This window comes from Cryptomeria japonica, chromosome 9, assembly GCF_030272615.1.
Source record: "Cryptomeria japonica chromosome 9, Sugi_1.0, whole genome shotgun sequence".
In the NCBI taxonomy this organism is placed as follows: Eukaryota; Viridiplantae; Streptophyta; class Pinopsida; order Cupressales; family Cupressaceae; genus Cryptomeria; species Cryptomeria japonica.
Genome location: NC_081413.1, coordinates 134,263,048 through 134,280,554, shown reverse-complemented (window position 1 = coordinate 134,280,554; position 17,507 = coordinate 134,263,048). Strand labels below are relative to the sequence as shown.

Here is a 17,507-nt window from a genome sequence, read left to right as displayed (position 1 = left end):
ATTAGTTTGCTTTCGTTTGCTCTCGTTTGCTTTGGGTTAGTTTTGAGTAAAGAGGATTCCCATTAGCAAAAAGGTGATGTTGCTTGCACGCACACTCTAGATTGACCCTGCTAAGTTATGTTTGGAGTATTCCTTTGGTAAATATTTGTGGAAAACTTTTGAATCATAGATTAATTATTTCTAAAGTATCTTAAAGTTAGGATTAGTACTTGACTAAGAAGGGAATCGTCTATTGTATCTTGACACTGAATCTTTCAATCATTATATCATACATGCTTAACAAATTCTCTGAGTCATTATGGTTTCCTAGGTGAAGTCATGGCAAATATGATAACAGAAAATCTAAGTTACCGGTTCAGGTTCGGGTTTGGGCACCGGTTCGGTTTCGAAGAACCCGGTATGCCGATACGGCAAAATTTTGAAAAGGGGTTTGGGTTCGTTTGGGTTCGTTAGTACAAAAACATGTAAATTTTATATATATATATATATTTGTGAAGCCTATAAGCATGAATTAAAATTTGCATGTCACATAGCATCATATAAACAACAAAACAAACATAAACTTGTAATCATAGCATCATGATCATACCATAATAGCATCATATACATCAAGTTTAATATCAAAATGACAAAATATTCAAGTATCATTGTTTCAACTTTCAACAATATAAACTTAAAGTTTAATCATCAAATGGATCATCCAAAAGTGACTTTCTTTTCCAAAAGCAACACGACACCCCTACCTTGGCATATACGGTTTTTTCTGTAGAAAAGAGAAATCATTTTCCAACGAATGACGCATTAGCTCTAACAGACAAAAGAAACTGCAGCCCAAAATTGTTTCAAAAAGAAACGCATAAAGCAGAAATTGGCGCTGGAAAGAACATTTCTAACAAAAAAATCATTGAACAAACTCACAGCCACAAAAGAATAACGCATGTTACTTGGAATATGCGCCATTTAATATGTGCCAAATACAACGGCTGCCAAAAAGAAACAAAGCTCAAGAATAAACACAAGGAATCGACTACTCCAAACCACACACATATAGCTGTCAAGATAAACACTGTTGGGTTCGACCTGGGTCCGCCCAGGTTCAACTGGGTTCGACCCCAGGTTCGACTGGGTTCAACCAGGGTCAAACCACCTCTGGGTTTTTCAAACCTTGGTCGAACCGGACCTGTACCACAAACCCGATCGAACCAGGACCCGTACCGAGGGGGCCCAGAGGCAAACCCGGTAACCTAGCAGAAAATCATCAAAAGTCTTAGTTCAACACCACTATAATGCTCAAGCCCATTGTGAGCTTCATTGCGTACGAGCCAAAGTGTGGAAATATGTGAAAAGAAAAGAATATCTAAAGAAAAGAAGAAAAAAATGAAAAAAATCAAGAGACTTGGCTTTGGGTGTGCGGAAATCTCTATAGGTGTACCCCTCAATAACAAAAAAACATAAATCGCCGAAAGTAGAGCAATCTCCATGAGATTATACAGATAACCTCGCCAAGGCTATGGATGTTTGTTGGCAGCGAGGCTCTATCCAAGGATGCTTTTGGAGTTAAGACAAAACACTTAAACCAACATAACTTGCAATGATGGAACCGAAGAGTCATCTTGTTTCTTTTGAGACGGAAATGAATCCATCTGCACACACTTGTAATTGAAGGATGAAAGATATTGATACAATTTAGGATTCCTCTTCCTTTTTGAGTACCCTTCTTGACCAGCGGGTAAGTTAGCTAGAATTAATATCAGATTCCAAGTTGGAAACAGGTTTTATCTTAGGAATGTTCAGGTTCATTCCCCACGTGGAGTCGCCAGATGTTGTAACCTTCTTCACACATCACCCCATTGAGAATGGGGACCCTCCTTGCTTTTGCTTTTTAGGGTTTTGTTAAAGTTTTGCAACCTTCCCAACATCAATTTTGTCAATTTTGAAAGGTCCGAGTTTTCGAGAGTCATAAGTCAGTTTGTGCAAACCATGGTCAGATCAAAGTCTAGACACTGTCGGTGTGCCTAGAAAATCCAAAGGACAAAGATTGCAATTGATTTGGGTCAATTTGGACAAATTTCTATTTTTGGAAAGTTTTGCTTTTTGCTTTTTCCTATTTTTTTAGGAAGTTTCGTTTTTGGCACTTTGAGCACGATCCCCGAAGTGGCTTTTTTTAGAAAGTTTTTCTTTTTTTTTTAGGGATCCTTGCTTTTTCTTTTTTTGAAAAGGGGATCTAGGGTTTGCCCTTATGACTCAGAGTTATATTGAAAATGATCAAGAATTCCACCCAATTCAAATTTTGTCCGAAAAGGGGATCTAGGGTTTGCCCTTATGATTTCAAAATTTTAAGATGATCCGAATAAAATTGGATAAGTTATGAAGGTTTCAAATCTGATTTTTATGGAGACCAACCCTCTCCAAGTCCGCCCTCCACGGAGAATGAACCTTGCAAAGTCCGCCTAAGCGATGTGTGCTAAGGGAGGAAGTGTCTTCAAGTCCGCCCATGTCTAAAGTGCACATGGATCAAATTTCTTCAAGTCCGCCGTGTAGATGGTGCACAGCTTCCTTCAAGTCCGCCCAAGAGTTAAGGATATAACAAGCAAGGAGGTGCAAGGAGTTAAACAAGTCCACCTCATAGTGGGTAGTGATAACAAGCAAAGGATGTAAGTCACATGAAGTCTGATCATACAAGGAAACCTGCTCCATGAAGTCCGCCCTACAACAATACTTTCTCACTTGCAAAAGGGAATGAAACCTACCAAGTCTGCCCTCTCACTTGCAAATTGGAATGAAAGCAATAGAGTCCGCCCAAGTTACAAGAGAAAGAATCTCTTCAAATCTGCCCCAAGATGTTTGAGAAACTTACTAAATTGGAAGTGAAAGAAAGATTCTCTTAAAATCTACATGGCTGTCAAGAATATTTGCATAAATTCGAACTAGGAAATCACTTTTAGAAAGTTTTCAAATTGGAAGAAATTGACGATTGAGTTCAATTCATGAACTCACAATCGAATTAGAAACTTTCTGCTTGGACTGAAAATTGAAATCAGAACTTTCCTAAAGGGTTTCAACTAAACTAAAACTGAAAATGGAAACTTTCTTTTGGAATTCGAAGACTGAGGCACAATTAGAAACAAATCAAGTTCGAACTTGGGAAGAATTGCTATGTTTCTAAACTGAAAATTCGAACTTCTTAAGGTTTTGATACAAATAGCCTTTCATTCTCTCATTGATTCACAAAGAAGTTCGAACTTGGGAAATATTTTGGAGAGGTTTTGAAAAGTTTTATGCAGGTTGTGAAGGATTTCAACAAGATTTTGAAGGGTTCAACACAGTTTTGAAGAAGATCTTGATAGTTTTGAAGAACATTTTCACAGTATTTCAAATCCAACTTCAGATTTTCTATTGCAAACTGAACTGTCTTTCTTCTTTCTTATCTTTTCTTAAGGTGAAAATTGGTTTCAGAGGCAGATTATCAGGTTTCTTGACCTGATTTTTTTTCAAGATTTCTAGAGAGAAAGAATTAATCTACTACAATTTCCTTCCGTTCTCTCTTATTTTCTGCCCTTTGAATTAGATTTTAATGCATACTTAGTCAAGTTTTGGACTTAGATTTTCATTCTTAGGTCTGATTTTGATCAGAATCAGACCCAAGGTTCCCAAATTTGATTATATTTCAAGATCCTTCAGAACATCTGAGTGTTTAAAACCTATTCGAAATGCTAAGTGTTGGAAAAAGTTGAAAAATCAGAATTTACTTAGCTGCTAAAACCTCCAAATTCACACTTAAAACGAAGGTTTTAACTTAAACTTCTTTAATTTTTGCAGATTTGGATGACCTCAGGAGTCGGACCATCACGAAAAAGTTCAAATGAAGTTCCAAGTAGATAAGGATTCCCCCCCAGAATCCAAGTGAAAGGAGTTGAAGATAATTTTGATGATAGTGGCATGGAGCAATCAACCATCCTTGATAGGTTGAGAGAAAGGATGAAGGTCAAAATACCTGAAGTAGTTCATCAGAAGGATAATACACCAGCACTCTTGGCTGAGTTAAACAAGCCAAATGAAAGAAGACCATCTAAGCCAGCCAAGAAATTTTCTTTGATCCAAAGGAACAGTGCGGGATTCAAATCCGTTCAGGTAGCAGTGCCGAAAGCAGATAAAGCTCAGGACAATATCACTCCCAAGGAATATGAGATCACTACCATAAGCCTAGGTAAGACCACCAAAATCCAAGAAGTTCAGGAGTTTGATGATTCCTGCAATACCCTTAAGGAGAGGTTAAAAAAGGAAGTAGAGAAGAGAGAAGCTAGAGGCTGAAAATGAGCAATCGAAGAGGTATGTCCAGCACTTGACAAACCCTATTGATCGGGAGGAGGTACCAGTTACTCCACCTATGCCCCTTCTAGAGGAATTAATGAAATTTTATGAGGATATGAGAACAACTTTCAGAGAAGTCAAAGGATGGACTTCTGATGCTTCAGAGCGTGCTGATATACTTGTTGAGAATTTAGTATCAGCATATGACTCCACCTCATCCCTCTTGAGCAGAGTCCAGGATATATCTGAAGCTTGGGAGGATATTGAAGACATTCAGAACAGAATAATCCCATGCTTGAAGACCATTAGAGGGCTTCCCTAGCAGGATTTAATTGATGGAAAGGTTATCCAGCCTGGTGACATCTATGACTTCAACACTCAATTAGTTCACGGTGGTGTACGTTTTTCTCTCTAGAAACCTTGAAAAAAAATCAGGTCAAGAAACCTGATAATCTGCCTTTGAAACCAATTTTCACCTTCAGAAAAGATGACAAAGAAGAAAGACAGTTCAGTTTACAATAGAAAATCTGAGATGCACTTGAATACTGTGAAAATGCTCTTCAAAAGAATCAAAACTATCAAGATCTTCTTCAAAACTGCGTTGAACCCTTCAAAATCTTGTTGAAATCCTTCACAACCTGCATAAAACTTTTCAAAACCTCTCCAAAATCTTTCCCAAGTTCAAACTTCTTTGTGAATAAATGAGAGAATGAAAGGTTATTTGTATCAAAACCTTAAGAAGTCCGAATTTTCAGTTTAGAAACATAGCAATTCTTCCCAAGTTCGAACTTGATTTGTTTCTAATTGTGCCTCAATCTTCGAATTCCAAAAGAAAGTTTCCATTTTCAGTTTTAGTTCAGTTGAAACCCTTTAGGAAAGTTCTGATTTCAATTTTCAGTCCAAGCAAAAAGTTTCTAATTCGATTGTGAGTTCATGAATCGAAATCAATCTTCAATTTCTTCCAATTTGAAAACTTTCTAAAAGTGATTTCCTAGTTCGAATTTAGGCAAATATTCTTGACAGCCATGTAGATTTTATGAGAATCTTTCTTTCACTTCCAATTTAGTAAGTTTCTCAAACATCTTGGGGCGGATTTGAAGAGATTCTTTCTCTTGTAACCTGGGTGGACTCTATCGCTTTCATTCCAATTTGCAAGTGAGAGGGCAGACTTGGCAAGTTTCATTCCCTTTTGCAAGTGAGAAAGTGTTGTTGTAGGGCGGACTTCATGGAGCAGGTTTCCTTGTATGATCAGACATCATGTGACTTACATCCTTTGCTTGTTATCACTACACACTTTGAGATGGACTTGTTTAACTCCTTGCACCTCCTTGCTTGTTATATCCTTAACTCTTGGGCGGACTTGAAGGAAGTTGTGCACCATCTACATGGCGGACTTGAAGAAAGTTGATCCATGTGCACTCTAGACTTGGGCGGACTTGAAGACACTTCCTCCCTTAGCACACATCTCTTAGGCGGACTTTGCAAGGTTCATTCTCCGTGGAGGGTGGACTTGGAGAGGGTTGGTCTTCGTTAAAACCAGATTTGAAACCTTCATAACTTATCCAATTTTATTTGGATCATCTTGCAATTTTGAAATCATACATTATCGTACCCTTGAATTCCTCCGGATTCCTCAAATTTAGGAACTTGGCTTTTTCGGACAAAATTTGAATTTTGGGTGGAATTCTTGATCATTTTCAATATAACTTAAAGTCACAAGTGCAAACCCTAGATCCCCTTTCCAAAAAAAGAAGAAGCAAGGATCCCTAAAAAATAGGAAAAACTTTCTAAAAATAGCCACTTCGGGGATTGTGCTCAAAGTGCCAAAAACGAAACTTCCTAAAAATAGGAAAAAGCAAAAAGCAAAACTTTCCAAAAATAGAAAATTGTCCAAATTGACCCAAATCAATTGCAATCTTCGTCCTTTGGACTTTCTAGGCACACCGACAACGTCTGGACTCTGATCTGACCATGGTTTGCACAAACTGACTTATGACTCCAAAACTCGGACCTTTCAAAACTGACAAAATTGATGTCGGGAAGGTTGCAAGACTCTAACAAAACCCTAAAAAGCAAAAGCAAGGAGGGTCCCCATTCTCAATGGGGTGATGTGTGAAGAAGGTCACAACACCTCTCCATTCTCTTAAAAAGAGACTACTCTTGGACCACCATATCACATACCTCTAAGAACTATTTTATTCCTGTATGACTCAAACCTCATCTCCATAGTATGCAAATTCATAGCGAACTCCCCAAGAGTCCACATTAGATCTTCCTTTATGCAACCTAACTTCTAGTGAATTCATTGGTGATACTTCAGATCTTTGTCATACCAAGAAATGAAATAAGCGTTGTCATTTGCTGGTCAAACCATAGAGTTCCTAGGCATTTGATGAGTCTAAACAGACAACAACAGATAACATCAATACCATGCCAATGCTTGGAAGCAAGTCCTTTCAATTGATCCCTTATGGTCTGTCTAACACTTATTGAAATTATTTGGAAAGGTATAAAAACTACATTGAGGACATGCATTAAAAACTAAAAAACCAATGATACAGAAAACCTAATCTTGCGTACTCTCAATTAATTCAATTCTCAAAATCTCTTGCCTAGTTCAAGGTCTCATGCAGTTTTGCATCAAAGGCAGAAAAATTTTAAAATGGCATTAAGAGTTGATCTCAGAACCTTCCAATAAATAAGCCTCATGTATAAAAGAAAATTATTGGCTACATGGCATTGTGTGGACAGTATCTAGGAAAAAGTGCCAAGATGTAAATTTAATATTAATAGAAAACTGAGTTTAATGAAATCCTTTATGTCAAAATAACATTAGAAAATGTCATTTAGTGTAACAAATATTTTACCTATCAGTGACACCTAAACGCAACACTTTTGTCATGTGCCAAGACTCGTCACCCTCCACACGTACAATTTTGTCCTGTAAAAGATATTGAAAGAAACATGTAAATACATCAGTGTCAATTTCAAATTGCATTACGACTGTGGCACTTAATAATATCAATCATAACATCCATTCATCTCCTACTTTCTCTTAAATGCTGCATTTCTCATAAATTACAAGCACAATAAATATTTTCACCATTTATCAACTGATTTTTCATATACAACAGATTTTCTATTGCCTTCAGTTTTTTTAATAAAATGGAAATATACAGACAATAAAACATAACTTTGATTCAAGCATAATGTTCAGAGGAAAAAACCTTATCGGAATGTTGGATCAAACAAGAGAGCTACCACGATAACATTGGAAAAAAGATGCATAACTTCTAAATTTTCGGTGGTTCATAATCACTAACAAGGTAATATTACTTGCACCTAATAAAAACAGAAATCAACTTACAAGGAAGTAAATACTCTGAAATACATCCCCATTGGTCTCAGGTTCGACTCCGAGGCCCGGACTCACCCGAAAAACCTAGTTTGCAGGCGGCTTGGTATGTCCCCAGTGGATTAGTCTCGCCTCAGCTCGCCCCTTCCTGAACCCCAACTTGGCAATAAGTAAGTCCAAGGTAAGGCGGGTTGGGCGCTGGGCTGGGTCGCAGGGATACCACTACCGCAACAAAAAAAAAATTAATAAAAAAAAATGTGAGTGTACAAAAGAGAGGATTGGACTGAAAAATTAAGGACATTCTACTTTAAATTCTCAGGAATGAAAACCTATATTGGCTTCATCTAGTCTAAGCTGAGATAGATCAATTTTACAACCACCCCCACAGATCGGCCTCATCTGAATAATAATCCTCAAGTTAGCCTCTTAACATCATAATCACCACTCTCGCTATGTAGAACTGCATTATCACCTTGTCAAGTTTAAACCATCCCCCTCTTGAATAAAGTGTAAGGGGATGCCCAAAAGGTATTCATCGTAGGAAAAAAAATAGACAATAATGTGGATCTCTAGATACTGGTTGGGAGTCTTCTTCCTAGTGAAAAAAAAAAATCTCGAACTCCAATGGGTAACAAAAAGGAAAAAGAAAATCTCAAGATAACATAAGCCTTCCGACATGAAAAACTTTATGCTACAATGAATTCATAATGGCTTTCCTTCTCAGATTTTAACTAACAAATCAACTGTGAGTTGAGATAATAAATTACTACAGTGAATAGATGAAAACTAATAAGAATCACCATAGCCTGTTGTAATGCCACAATGGAAGCTTTCAGTGGAATTGTGATGGGCCAATTTTCTTCAATTATTTTATATAGTTATAACAACATTACAATAACTATTAAATCATTGATAATCAAAGAATCAAACAACAATTTCAAAGATTCAACCTAAGAGCCCATAATCATGAATATATTTATATTTCCATTGTATTCAGACAGCAAAGGATGACAAAATTTGCTACACATGTCCTTGCGTTGTAGATCCTTTGCCAACAAAATAAGAATTTGAAGTAAATGTTCATTTCAAATGACTAGATGTAGTCTAGCTTCATAAATCAAATGGATGGTAAAATAGTGGCAAAGTACATCTTTTCTGCAAATTTTTGAGATGCAACTAAACAAGTTGTCAAATTTTCAAAGTCTCTAGTAAAAGTTTTTAGACTGATGGGGATAAATCTCACATGGGCTTCTTGTATGAAACTATGGATAGAGCCAAGGACATAGAAAATAACAAGTAGTACATACCATTGTGGGACATAATCAATACGAGATGGAATCAATAGATGCGATCCCCTCTCCATACCATTGGATACTATTTGAATCCAACGTTATTTTGTGGCCCCTAATTGAAATACAATGTTGAGGTCACCCACAGCCTACTCATGTGCATGGAGAAAATGTTCCTTACCATACAAAACATTGGATGCAGCTATGGCAAAGCAAGAAAGGGATTTTCTGAATTTTTCTCAAGTATGGTTGTCATGCAAGGCAAGAAGACCTTCAAACCAAGTAGACTCCATAAACTTTTGACAATCTCTCTATATTGTAGACATGCAATGGTGTTAAGCATTTTGTAAATATTACAAGATATCATCTCAAAACTATGTGTTTTTCAACACAATGGTGGGATTTTTGTGGCCAAGATGCCAAAGATCTTTGATGGATGGCGATGCGCATTTTAATCCAACCATGCAGTTCATCAACTTGCAAGCATACTTGGAGTGTTTTTGAAGACATGCAACCCAAGAAACACAGCCATCTAACGCAACAATGGATGAACGACTTAATCTTTGTTCACCACAACCTCCACCTGAAGTTGAAGAAAGCTCAAGATAGAAGCTTTAAAATACCTGTATTTGTAATAATAAATTGTAATCATTGTTTTTATTTCACTTTCATTTTCCAAATCTAATTAAGTACCATCAAGGAAGACCAACCAATTGACCTCACCAAGATGGATCCAAATTTTGAGTGGATTGCAAATGATGATGTCCTTGACAATGGTGATAATTATGATCTCCTTAAGGAATGCAACTATAATAGTGGTTTAATTGAATGATGCAGGAGAGGCTCTAACCCAAGACCTTCATCATCAAGACCTGAAACACTCTAGTGTAACTCTTTTCATAGTAACAACAATCATTGGCTATATCAATTTTTGGAACTTTGTACTTAGTTTGTAAATTGACTTTGTACAAAGTAGATTGTCATTGAAAACTTGAAAAATATTATCATCCAATTATTATTTATGCACCATGCAATATACATTGAGCAATGCAATGTAATCAGCAATATGAACATAAATGAGAAAATCCATATCCCACAATGCATGGGCTAAACTCTCATTTTTATTTGCTCTCTATATTTCTATGCTATTAAAATGCCTTTAAATTTTTTAAAAAGCAGGTTTTTCTCTTCTTCTTTTTTTGCTTTTTTCACTTTTTTTGGAAATCCAAATTTATCCAATTAAATCCCAATTTATGAAAAAGTTTAAAACTTCTAGTTTGCCCATTTTTTCCCCAAAAGATTTTTGCTGCCCATATTGGGGCATATCTGATATGTCTGGACATGGTACCATTCCATCCAATACCATATCAAATTTAGGATTATGAAAAAGCATTGAAATTTGCAAACAAAATTAAAACATCAAAAATAAGTTGTACACACACACACATAACTAACAAAAGAGAAATGTAATATAAACTAAATATTAGAAACTGAAACATATATAATTAATGTTTTTTATTTACTAAAAAATAAAAAACTTTTGGAAAAACTATGTAGTAGATAAAAGTTTTTTACTAAAAGTCTTCAACTATAAAAATCTTATGTTTGTCAAATATTTTTGATTGCCATGTTCTATGCCTTTAGGTGTATAAATAGTTGAACATGTGTTTTTAAAATTGTTGCATCTAGCCGTATCTATAAAAGGGCGGCTCGATAATTTGTTGTATCTGATATCCAATACCATATCCATTTCCATGCAACTCTGCTGATATCATTCTAAAGGAATGGTACAACCTAAGAAAGCCTGATGGCGAAGGCATGTGTACTCCACAAAGAAGGTACAAGTTCAAATCCTGAGTGAGATAAGGTATGTAACTTATGTACACCTTGCTGAACAATAAATGATATGGCAAACAATCCTCTTGTGAGCTTACCAAAAGGGGATCTCATACACCAATTCAATGTCATGTTCTATTCGATGCCATGTTTGGCAGTGACCTAAGAACCTACCTTTACCTTTACAATGAAATGGACAGCTAGAAAAAGAAATTCCATTAATGAACACAGTATGTCAGTGGAACTGTTAAGGACAGTGAATTACAATATCAAAGCAAGAGTGCTAAAATAGGTATAAGATATTTGAACCAAAGACGAAAAATTCTAGATCTAAATCTAGAATTAGACCTAAGAAATGATCAAACCTAGGAATAAAGGGGTACCACAAATGAGTAAACCCTTGAAAAATCAATATGTACAAAACATTATAATACAAAATAACCCCAATTCATGTGAAAATAAAGTCAATGTGCGAAGAGAGAGTCATCAATGGAACCAAGGAAAGAAACTGAATATCAGAGCTCTGCTCTTCATGAAGGTCATCACAAGAAGAGGACAACAGCATGCTTGTTAATCCCCATGAAGGACCAATACAAAGACAAAAGATGCCCTCAAGAGAATGATTCAGACTACAAAAACACTAGAGGATGCAAGGTCTCCTTCCAGTACCTTTACTAAAATTCATGACTAATGATCCTTAAAACCTAGAAAGAAAATTGATAATATTTATTTGCCCACACCATAAGTAGTGCAGGGTAGTGACCCTCTACAAGTCATCATTTGTGATAGTGATCTATCTAGTGAAACTTAAAATCCCCTGGGGAGCCCGACATCTAAAAGTAACAATATCCCAAAGGTAAAGGTTCAAACACCTTTGATCTCAATAGCGATAAAAAGGTCAGTGAGAGAACCTACAAAGTTTTTGAAGACCTGGTAAAATAATCCTCAAATCTCATAATAGACAGCACACCCAAAGATAAAGTGTTAACCTATCTCCACCTCTTGGAACATAGACAATATATATAATCATCTCATAGAAATACCAATCTGTCCCAATTCAGAATTGGTTAGAAACCTAGTTACCAGAACCAAGAAATGATGATGGCAATGGCAACATGAGAAGAAACAGTGTTTTGGAGGTTGAAGATGAGAAATGTGTTTTTTGTATACACGGATGTACAACATATATACTGAAATTGACCAAGTTTCTACCAAGTTTCAGAGCTTTATGAGATGGTTTTCAAAAATTTGCAGTGTACCCACTGTCATAGTCCAACAGATGTGGGTAATATTCAAGATGTAATATCAATGAATTTCCTTTATTTGTCTATGATTCTCTTTTGTAACTGATTTTTTCTAATGCTATGATATTGGGAATCTCATCCAACAACTATGATACCTATTAACAATATCCAAACATGAGCCATGTAACGTGGATATATTTTACATTGGATTACCGATTACCTACACTGCACAACCATAACTCTACACATTCTATAGAGTATTAAGCAAAAGTCCCTCAAATCTTTCAGTTTCGAACAAACTAAAAAAACTCAATGGTCCTGTTAGCAATACTACATATTAAAGATGCAAACTCAAAAACCCCAATGATTCTCTTAGCTCTACCACATATTGAAGAAGAGAGAATCATAATATTAAATTATATAATAAGAAATTACTAGAAGAAACAACGTTCTCCAAGAACTTTAAAAGAACTGTGGAAATATAGATTACTTGATAATGTTTATAGGAGCATTAAAATTGTAAGCTTCAACAAAATGAAATCGCCTGATCTTCTTCAACGTCAAAAGAAGGTTTGATGTACAATTATGGGTCATAATACTGTTTGCATGGCAGCTGCAGTTAAAAGAAAAATGGTTAATATCCATTCCACTAACAGAGAGAGAATTTTATGCTTTCTAGTGACCAGAAAATTTGGAATTATTTTGGATTGGACAATGAACAATGTGCACACCATGTTGAGCGCAGATGTATCTGGAAAATTAAAAACCTGATTTTTTTGGTTAGAATTAAATTTAACTGGATATATATACCTATTAAAAACAGAGACAATACTTGCTGAAGACTTTGAGAATAGTATGATTTATAAATACCAGTTAATCTGTTGTAGTCAGCTTCTTTTCTTTGCTGCCATCCTGAATGCCAGATGATGGAATAGAAACAGAGTTGTGCCCAGTCCTGACTCCAAAATGCTTTTCAAAAATTTCAAAAATTTCAAGGATAACCTTGGCATGGACACCTAGAAAGACCAGGCTATCATAAGGATATCATACATACTACCTCTTTATCCTGATGGCTGCCCCTACCTATATAGCTGGTCAGAATGAAGAGTATAATATAATTCTGGGTTCGCAACACACCTGTTGTGCGGGCCATTGAACCTCACTGCTGCTGCTATCCGTACATGACAGCTGTTCGCATTGCATATGGGTTTTGGTCCATTGAGATTCAAACACGAAACAAGCATGGACCACCGCATTTCCTCCAACTATAAAACATGAAACAGATATGGACCATTGAATTTCCTAAAACTATGGATAGAACATACTCTCAAGTAACCAAGGAATTTCCTTGGCCATGAAATCAAGTTGCCAAATAAGTCAGGATGGGCAATGGTGACATCAACAATTTGCAGGAAATACTCAAAAATTCTTCAGCTTGTAGTTGAATGATTGACACAAGGCATCACCATGCACACAATGCAGGTCCAAACCTCAGCAAGCTTAGAGTGATAGAGCCGGAGTCTGGCATACTCCTTCAACATATCAAAAAAATACTCACCATAAAAAGCTACCTTAGTGCTGCAAGAATGTACCAGTATACGTCTTCTTTGACAACTATATAAATTTACTTTCATGGGAAATTAACTGGAGCATCCAAGAGGTATCTGCAAAAAAGGAACTACGCATGCTGATAGACTAAAGAAGCAGAACAGTCTTTGAATATCAAGAATGTTGACATCCAAAGAGAGGATGCAACTTACTAAGAGGATATCACAGTTGTTTCCATGCAAATGTTTCAGGACCTAGTCTGAGTAACAGAGTTTTAAAGAACAACATAGAGCTTCATAAAAATCTCTCTTCTAAACCAAGGCTAAATCACAAAGCACAGTGAATCTTTGAAGTTTGACAACAACCCTCAAGACTGGCCGGCCACCAAATGCAAACTAGAAATTGATTTAAAGGACTGTCTGTTTACAGCAGATCATTAGCACGGTACTCTGAACTCCCTCAAGAAATGCCAAGAGACTAAGAATTTATAAAACACCCAAAGCAAATTGGAATGTTCATAACCAACCAGCACCAAGTGGAAGGGATCTTTTCAAACCTCCCACTACAGGAAATTTTTGAAAGATAGCGAAACAAGATATCCAAGGGGCTGAGCTGTGATGATCATGGCACACTAATAAGAGCATGACCCAGTTTGAAATATCCTCATTGTAACAAGGTAATGTGGGACAAAGTGGTGGTGCAAGGATTATGAGGAGCGTTCGAGCTTAACCTTTTGTTTAGAGAGACATGCATGTTTACAGATACTTCATTAAAGGCAACCCATAATCTCACCTAAAATTCTTCAAAACAATTATAAAAATTCTTACATCACGTTTTCAGATACGCATCATCAATAGCGACCCTACTCCACCAAACAAAAGGAAAATCGCTGGGCTCACATGGTGCTATGTTCTGAAAAACTTGCAAGATAAAAATGGAGCATTATGTTTCTGACATGTACTTTTAGAGAAACAAACGTGACAGATTGCAATGGTGTTACCTTAGAAGCAGGAAGCTGCTCAGAATAGAAACGAGGAAGACCCCCTCTTGCTTTGTTTGCAGAGGATGTTGAAGAGCTCGCCGAAACGGTCCTGTGAGTAGAAACATTCTTCAACAGGACATGGCGCTGTATCTTTTTCTTAAGGCCCTGTTAATGAAAAATGTGACATATAATCAGTTCCCGACAATTAATTGGCTAAGAAAAACAAAAAAAAGCTTATCACGAAGCTGAAAATTTTTACCCGATGCCCAAAAATATTGAGGAAATGCCCAAATGTAGGATGAGGAGATATTGAGTAGAGCATTGAATCCCCACTGTCAATTCCTGTGAAAAACATATTTTGAAAAATAAACTTGTATCCTCAATTTTCAGGATGCAGTAGCTTATCAATGAAAACAATGATTACATACCTTCTTGCTGGTAAAAGAGAACAATGGGTTTTACTCAATCTTTGTATAATCGTGCTCCTCCATATATTCGAAATTTATCACTTGCATCACCGTTGAGCTCTATATTGTCTCTGTTAAATTACAACGAGCAATTGGACGCATAGATTCCGATTTTACTGCTGGAGTAGCTTAACAAAGACTTTTAATTTAACTTTAAAATTAATATTTTCAAAATAATCAAATATTAAACATTTATATTTATATGTAGTAACTTAAATAATTTTTTTGTTTATGTGTAGTAACTTAAATAAGTTTTATATTTATATGTAGTAACTTAAATAAAATATTTATAAGTTAAAATCATTATATTACATGTTTGTTTTGTTTTTTTTCTCGGTAATAATTCTTTTATTTTATTCATATTCAAATAAAGAAAACATCTCATAAACAGTAAAATTTTCAGAATAGTTCATAGTAACTAAGAAACACTCCAAAAAAACTGGAACCAAAACCAATCAGCACCCCTGCACATGCAAATACCCTTACCCCTATATCGAGCTTTAACAAAAAATACGCTCGCAAAAACAACCAAAAAAAACTACCCCATCGACAAGTTTATACAAAGTTTAACAAGACGCAAAATAGGGATTCACCCCATAAAAGATAGACACAAAAAAACTAACTTTTCTTAGAATGGAACAAAAAATATATGTTTCCTCGGGAGGAGCTTGGTTCACCGCCATCCGCTTGTATCTCTGCAGCATTCCTCTTCCTCGGTCTTAAAACACGACGCCCCACACATCCACCTCAGCCTTAGCCAATTCGATAATTGCCTCCAATTCTTTGATCAACGGCAATATTTTTAAGGCCTCCCAACCATGCTTTGCTTCGGCTCTACGATGTACCTGACATAACCCTCTCAGCCACCAAACAAAGGGGATTAAATTCTCGTATCTACCCTGCACTCTTTCATCCATGCCTTCTCTAATGTCAAAGCCTTCACCAAGGATAGCCCACTCAAGGAAGGATTCCATCCCTCCAAGGAAGTTCTTATGTACTATCGCTTCCATGACATGCTTCACTGTACCTTCTTGCTCTCCCACATCCAATCCCCACGCCATAATGAGAGAATAAATGTCCATTCTTGTTTTGTATATGTGTTTCACCAAATCAAAAGCCTTTTCCCAGAATGAGGAGCACGCATTTCACCAAGCGTTCATCATTGAAGAGGAACATCCCCTCAGTCGTCTCTCTGTTAGCTCCCCGAAAAACAGACACAATTGTTTTCTCATTCGTAAGGTGAAATTTGCCTCCATATTTCACCTTTGTTCACAGTGGCACCACCCTGCACTTCAAAGTTCAGCTCGTCCCTCATGACACTCCCCTACTACTCTCAAACAAATTTAAGACACCCCCAAAAAATAGAATGATGAAATCTTGGGAGGAAGGACGTGCATTAAAAGCTCCTTCCGCCCGCAGCAAAAAACTATCATTAATGTCATTGCAAGCTCTTAGTACCCACCGCCAACTTTCACATCACCTCAAGTGACATTGCACTTAAGACATGCATTATTTATGATCCGCTTACCAGACTTCAATCGACATCTAAATGGCTTAAATTTCTTCTATGTCAATTTGCCTAAAGTACTCAACTCTTAATTCACCAACCTCATCGAAGGATAAAGCCCACTTTGATAGGGTATTTACCTTTAAGTTCCCCGCCCTCCTAACATGACTAATTCAAAAATCTTCAAAATGTGTTAAATCTTCCACTATGTTAGTGATTGAATTCTATAAGTGCCATGCATCAATGTTCCCCTTCATTATTGCCTGAATAATAATGAGGGAATAACCTTCCAAGTGAATTTTCTTAGCTCCCATTTTTTTACCATTCTGACGATATTTAATGCAACCAATGCCTTTGCCACATTATTTGTTCCAACTTCTAGTTTCTTAGCTCCCAGGGCCACCACATTCCCATTCCAGTCTCGAATGATAAAACCAGCACCTGATGGTCTAGGGTTCCCCTTTGAAGCTCCATCAAAATTGATTTTCCACCATCCCTCTGAAGGTCTGCCCCATTTTTCCTCTAACTGAACTTCCAAGCCAGATTGAACTTAGCCCTGCCCCTTAATGGGCCATTATATTACATGTATTAACTTAAAAAAATAGTTCTTGAAGAGGGGAAAACAAGCAAAGCAAGATTCAATGGTTAATATTCAAATAAAACATTCAAAACATAAAATGAACCATTTATACCTTGCTATTTTACCTTCTCCTTCAAATTGAGCAATAGATGAAGTGGAATGCGCCCAAATGCTCCACTTGATTGGGTGTGCTCCTTGTTGATATGTGGTTTTCTCTCCAAATGCACAACAAATGGATGGGATGATGGAATTTTGAGTGCTACAATGGGTGGAAAGTGTAGATGACTATGGATGCTAAGCGATCAAGGATGCTAATTGACTATAATAAGGATGTTAAGGAAATGATTCTAAACACAAAGGAACAACATGAGATTACTTGAATATGAGA

The 17,507-nt window shown here is 36.5% G+C and overlaps 1 protein-coding gene across 1 annotated transcript in view; it reads right to left on the bottom strand.

Moving 5' to 3' along the window:
* Positions 1 to 15,126, bottom strand: part of LOC131063259 (uncharacterized) — a 103,355-nt gene extending 88,229 nt beyond the window's left edge. Inside the window, exons 1-4 of the mRNA XM_057997047.2 lie at positions 14,994 to 15,126; positions 14,825 to 14,909; positions 14,584 to 14,730; positions 7,179 to 7,252 (exon numbers count right to left, since the gene is read on the bottom strand). Of these exons, the coding sequence (XP_057853030.2) occupies positions 7,179 to 7,252; positions 14,584 to 14,730; positions 14,825 to 14,887 (284 nt within the window). The 5' untranslated portion in view covers positions 14,888 to 14,909; positions 14,994 to 15,126. The remainder of the gene's footprint in view (positions 1 to 7,178; positions 7,253 to 14,583; positions 14,731 to 14,824; positions 14,910 to 14,993) is intronic.
* Positions 15,127 to 17,507: the final 2,381 nt, after the last annotated feature.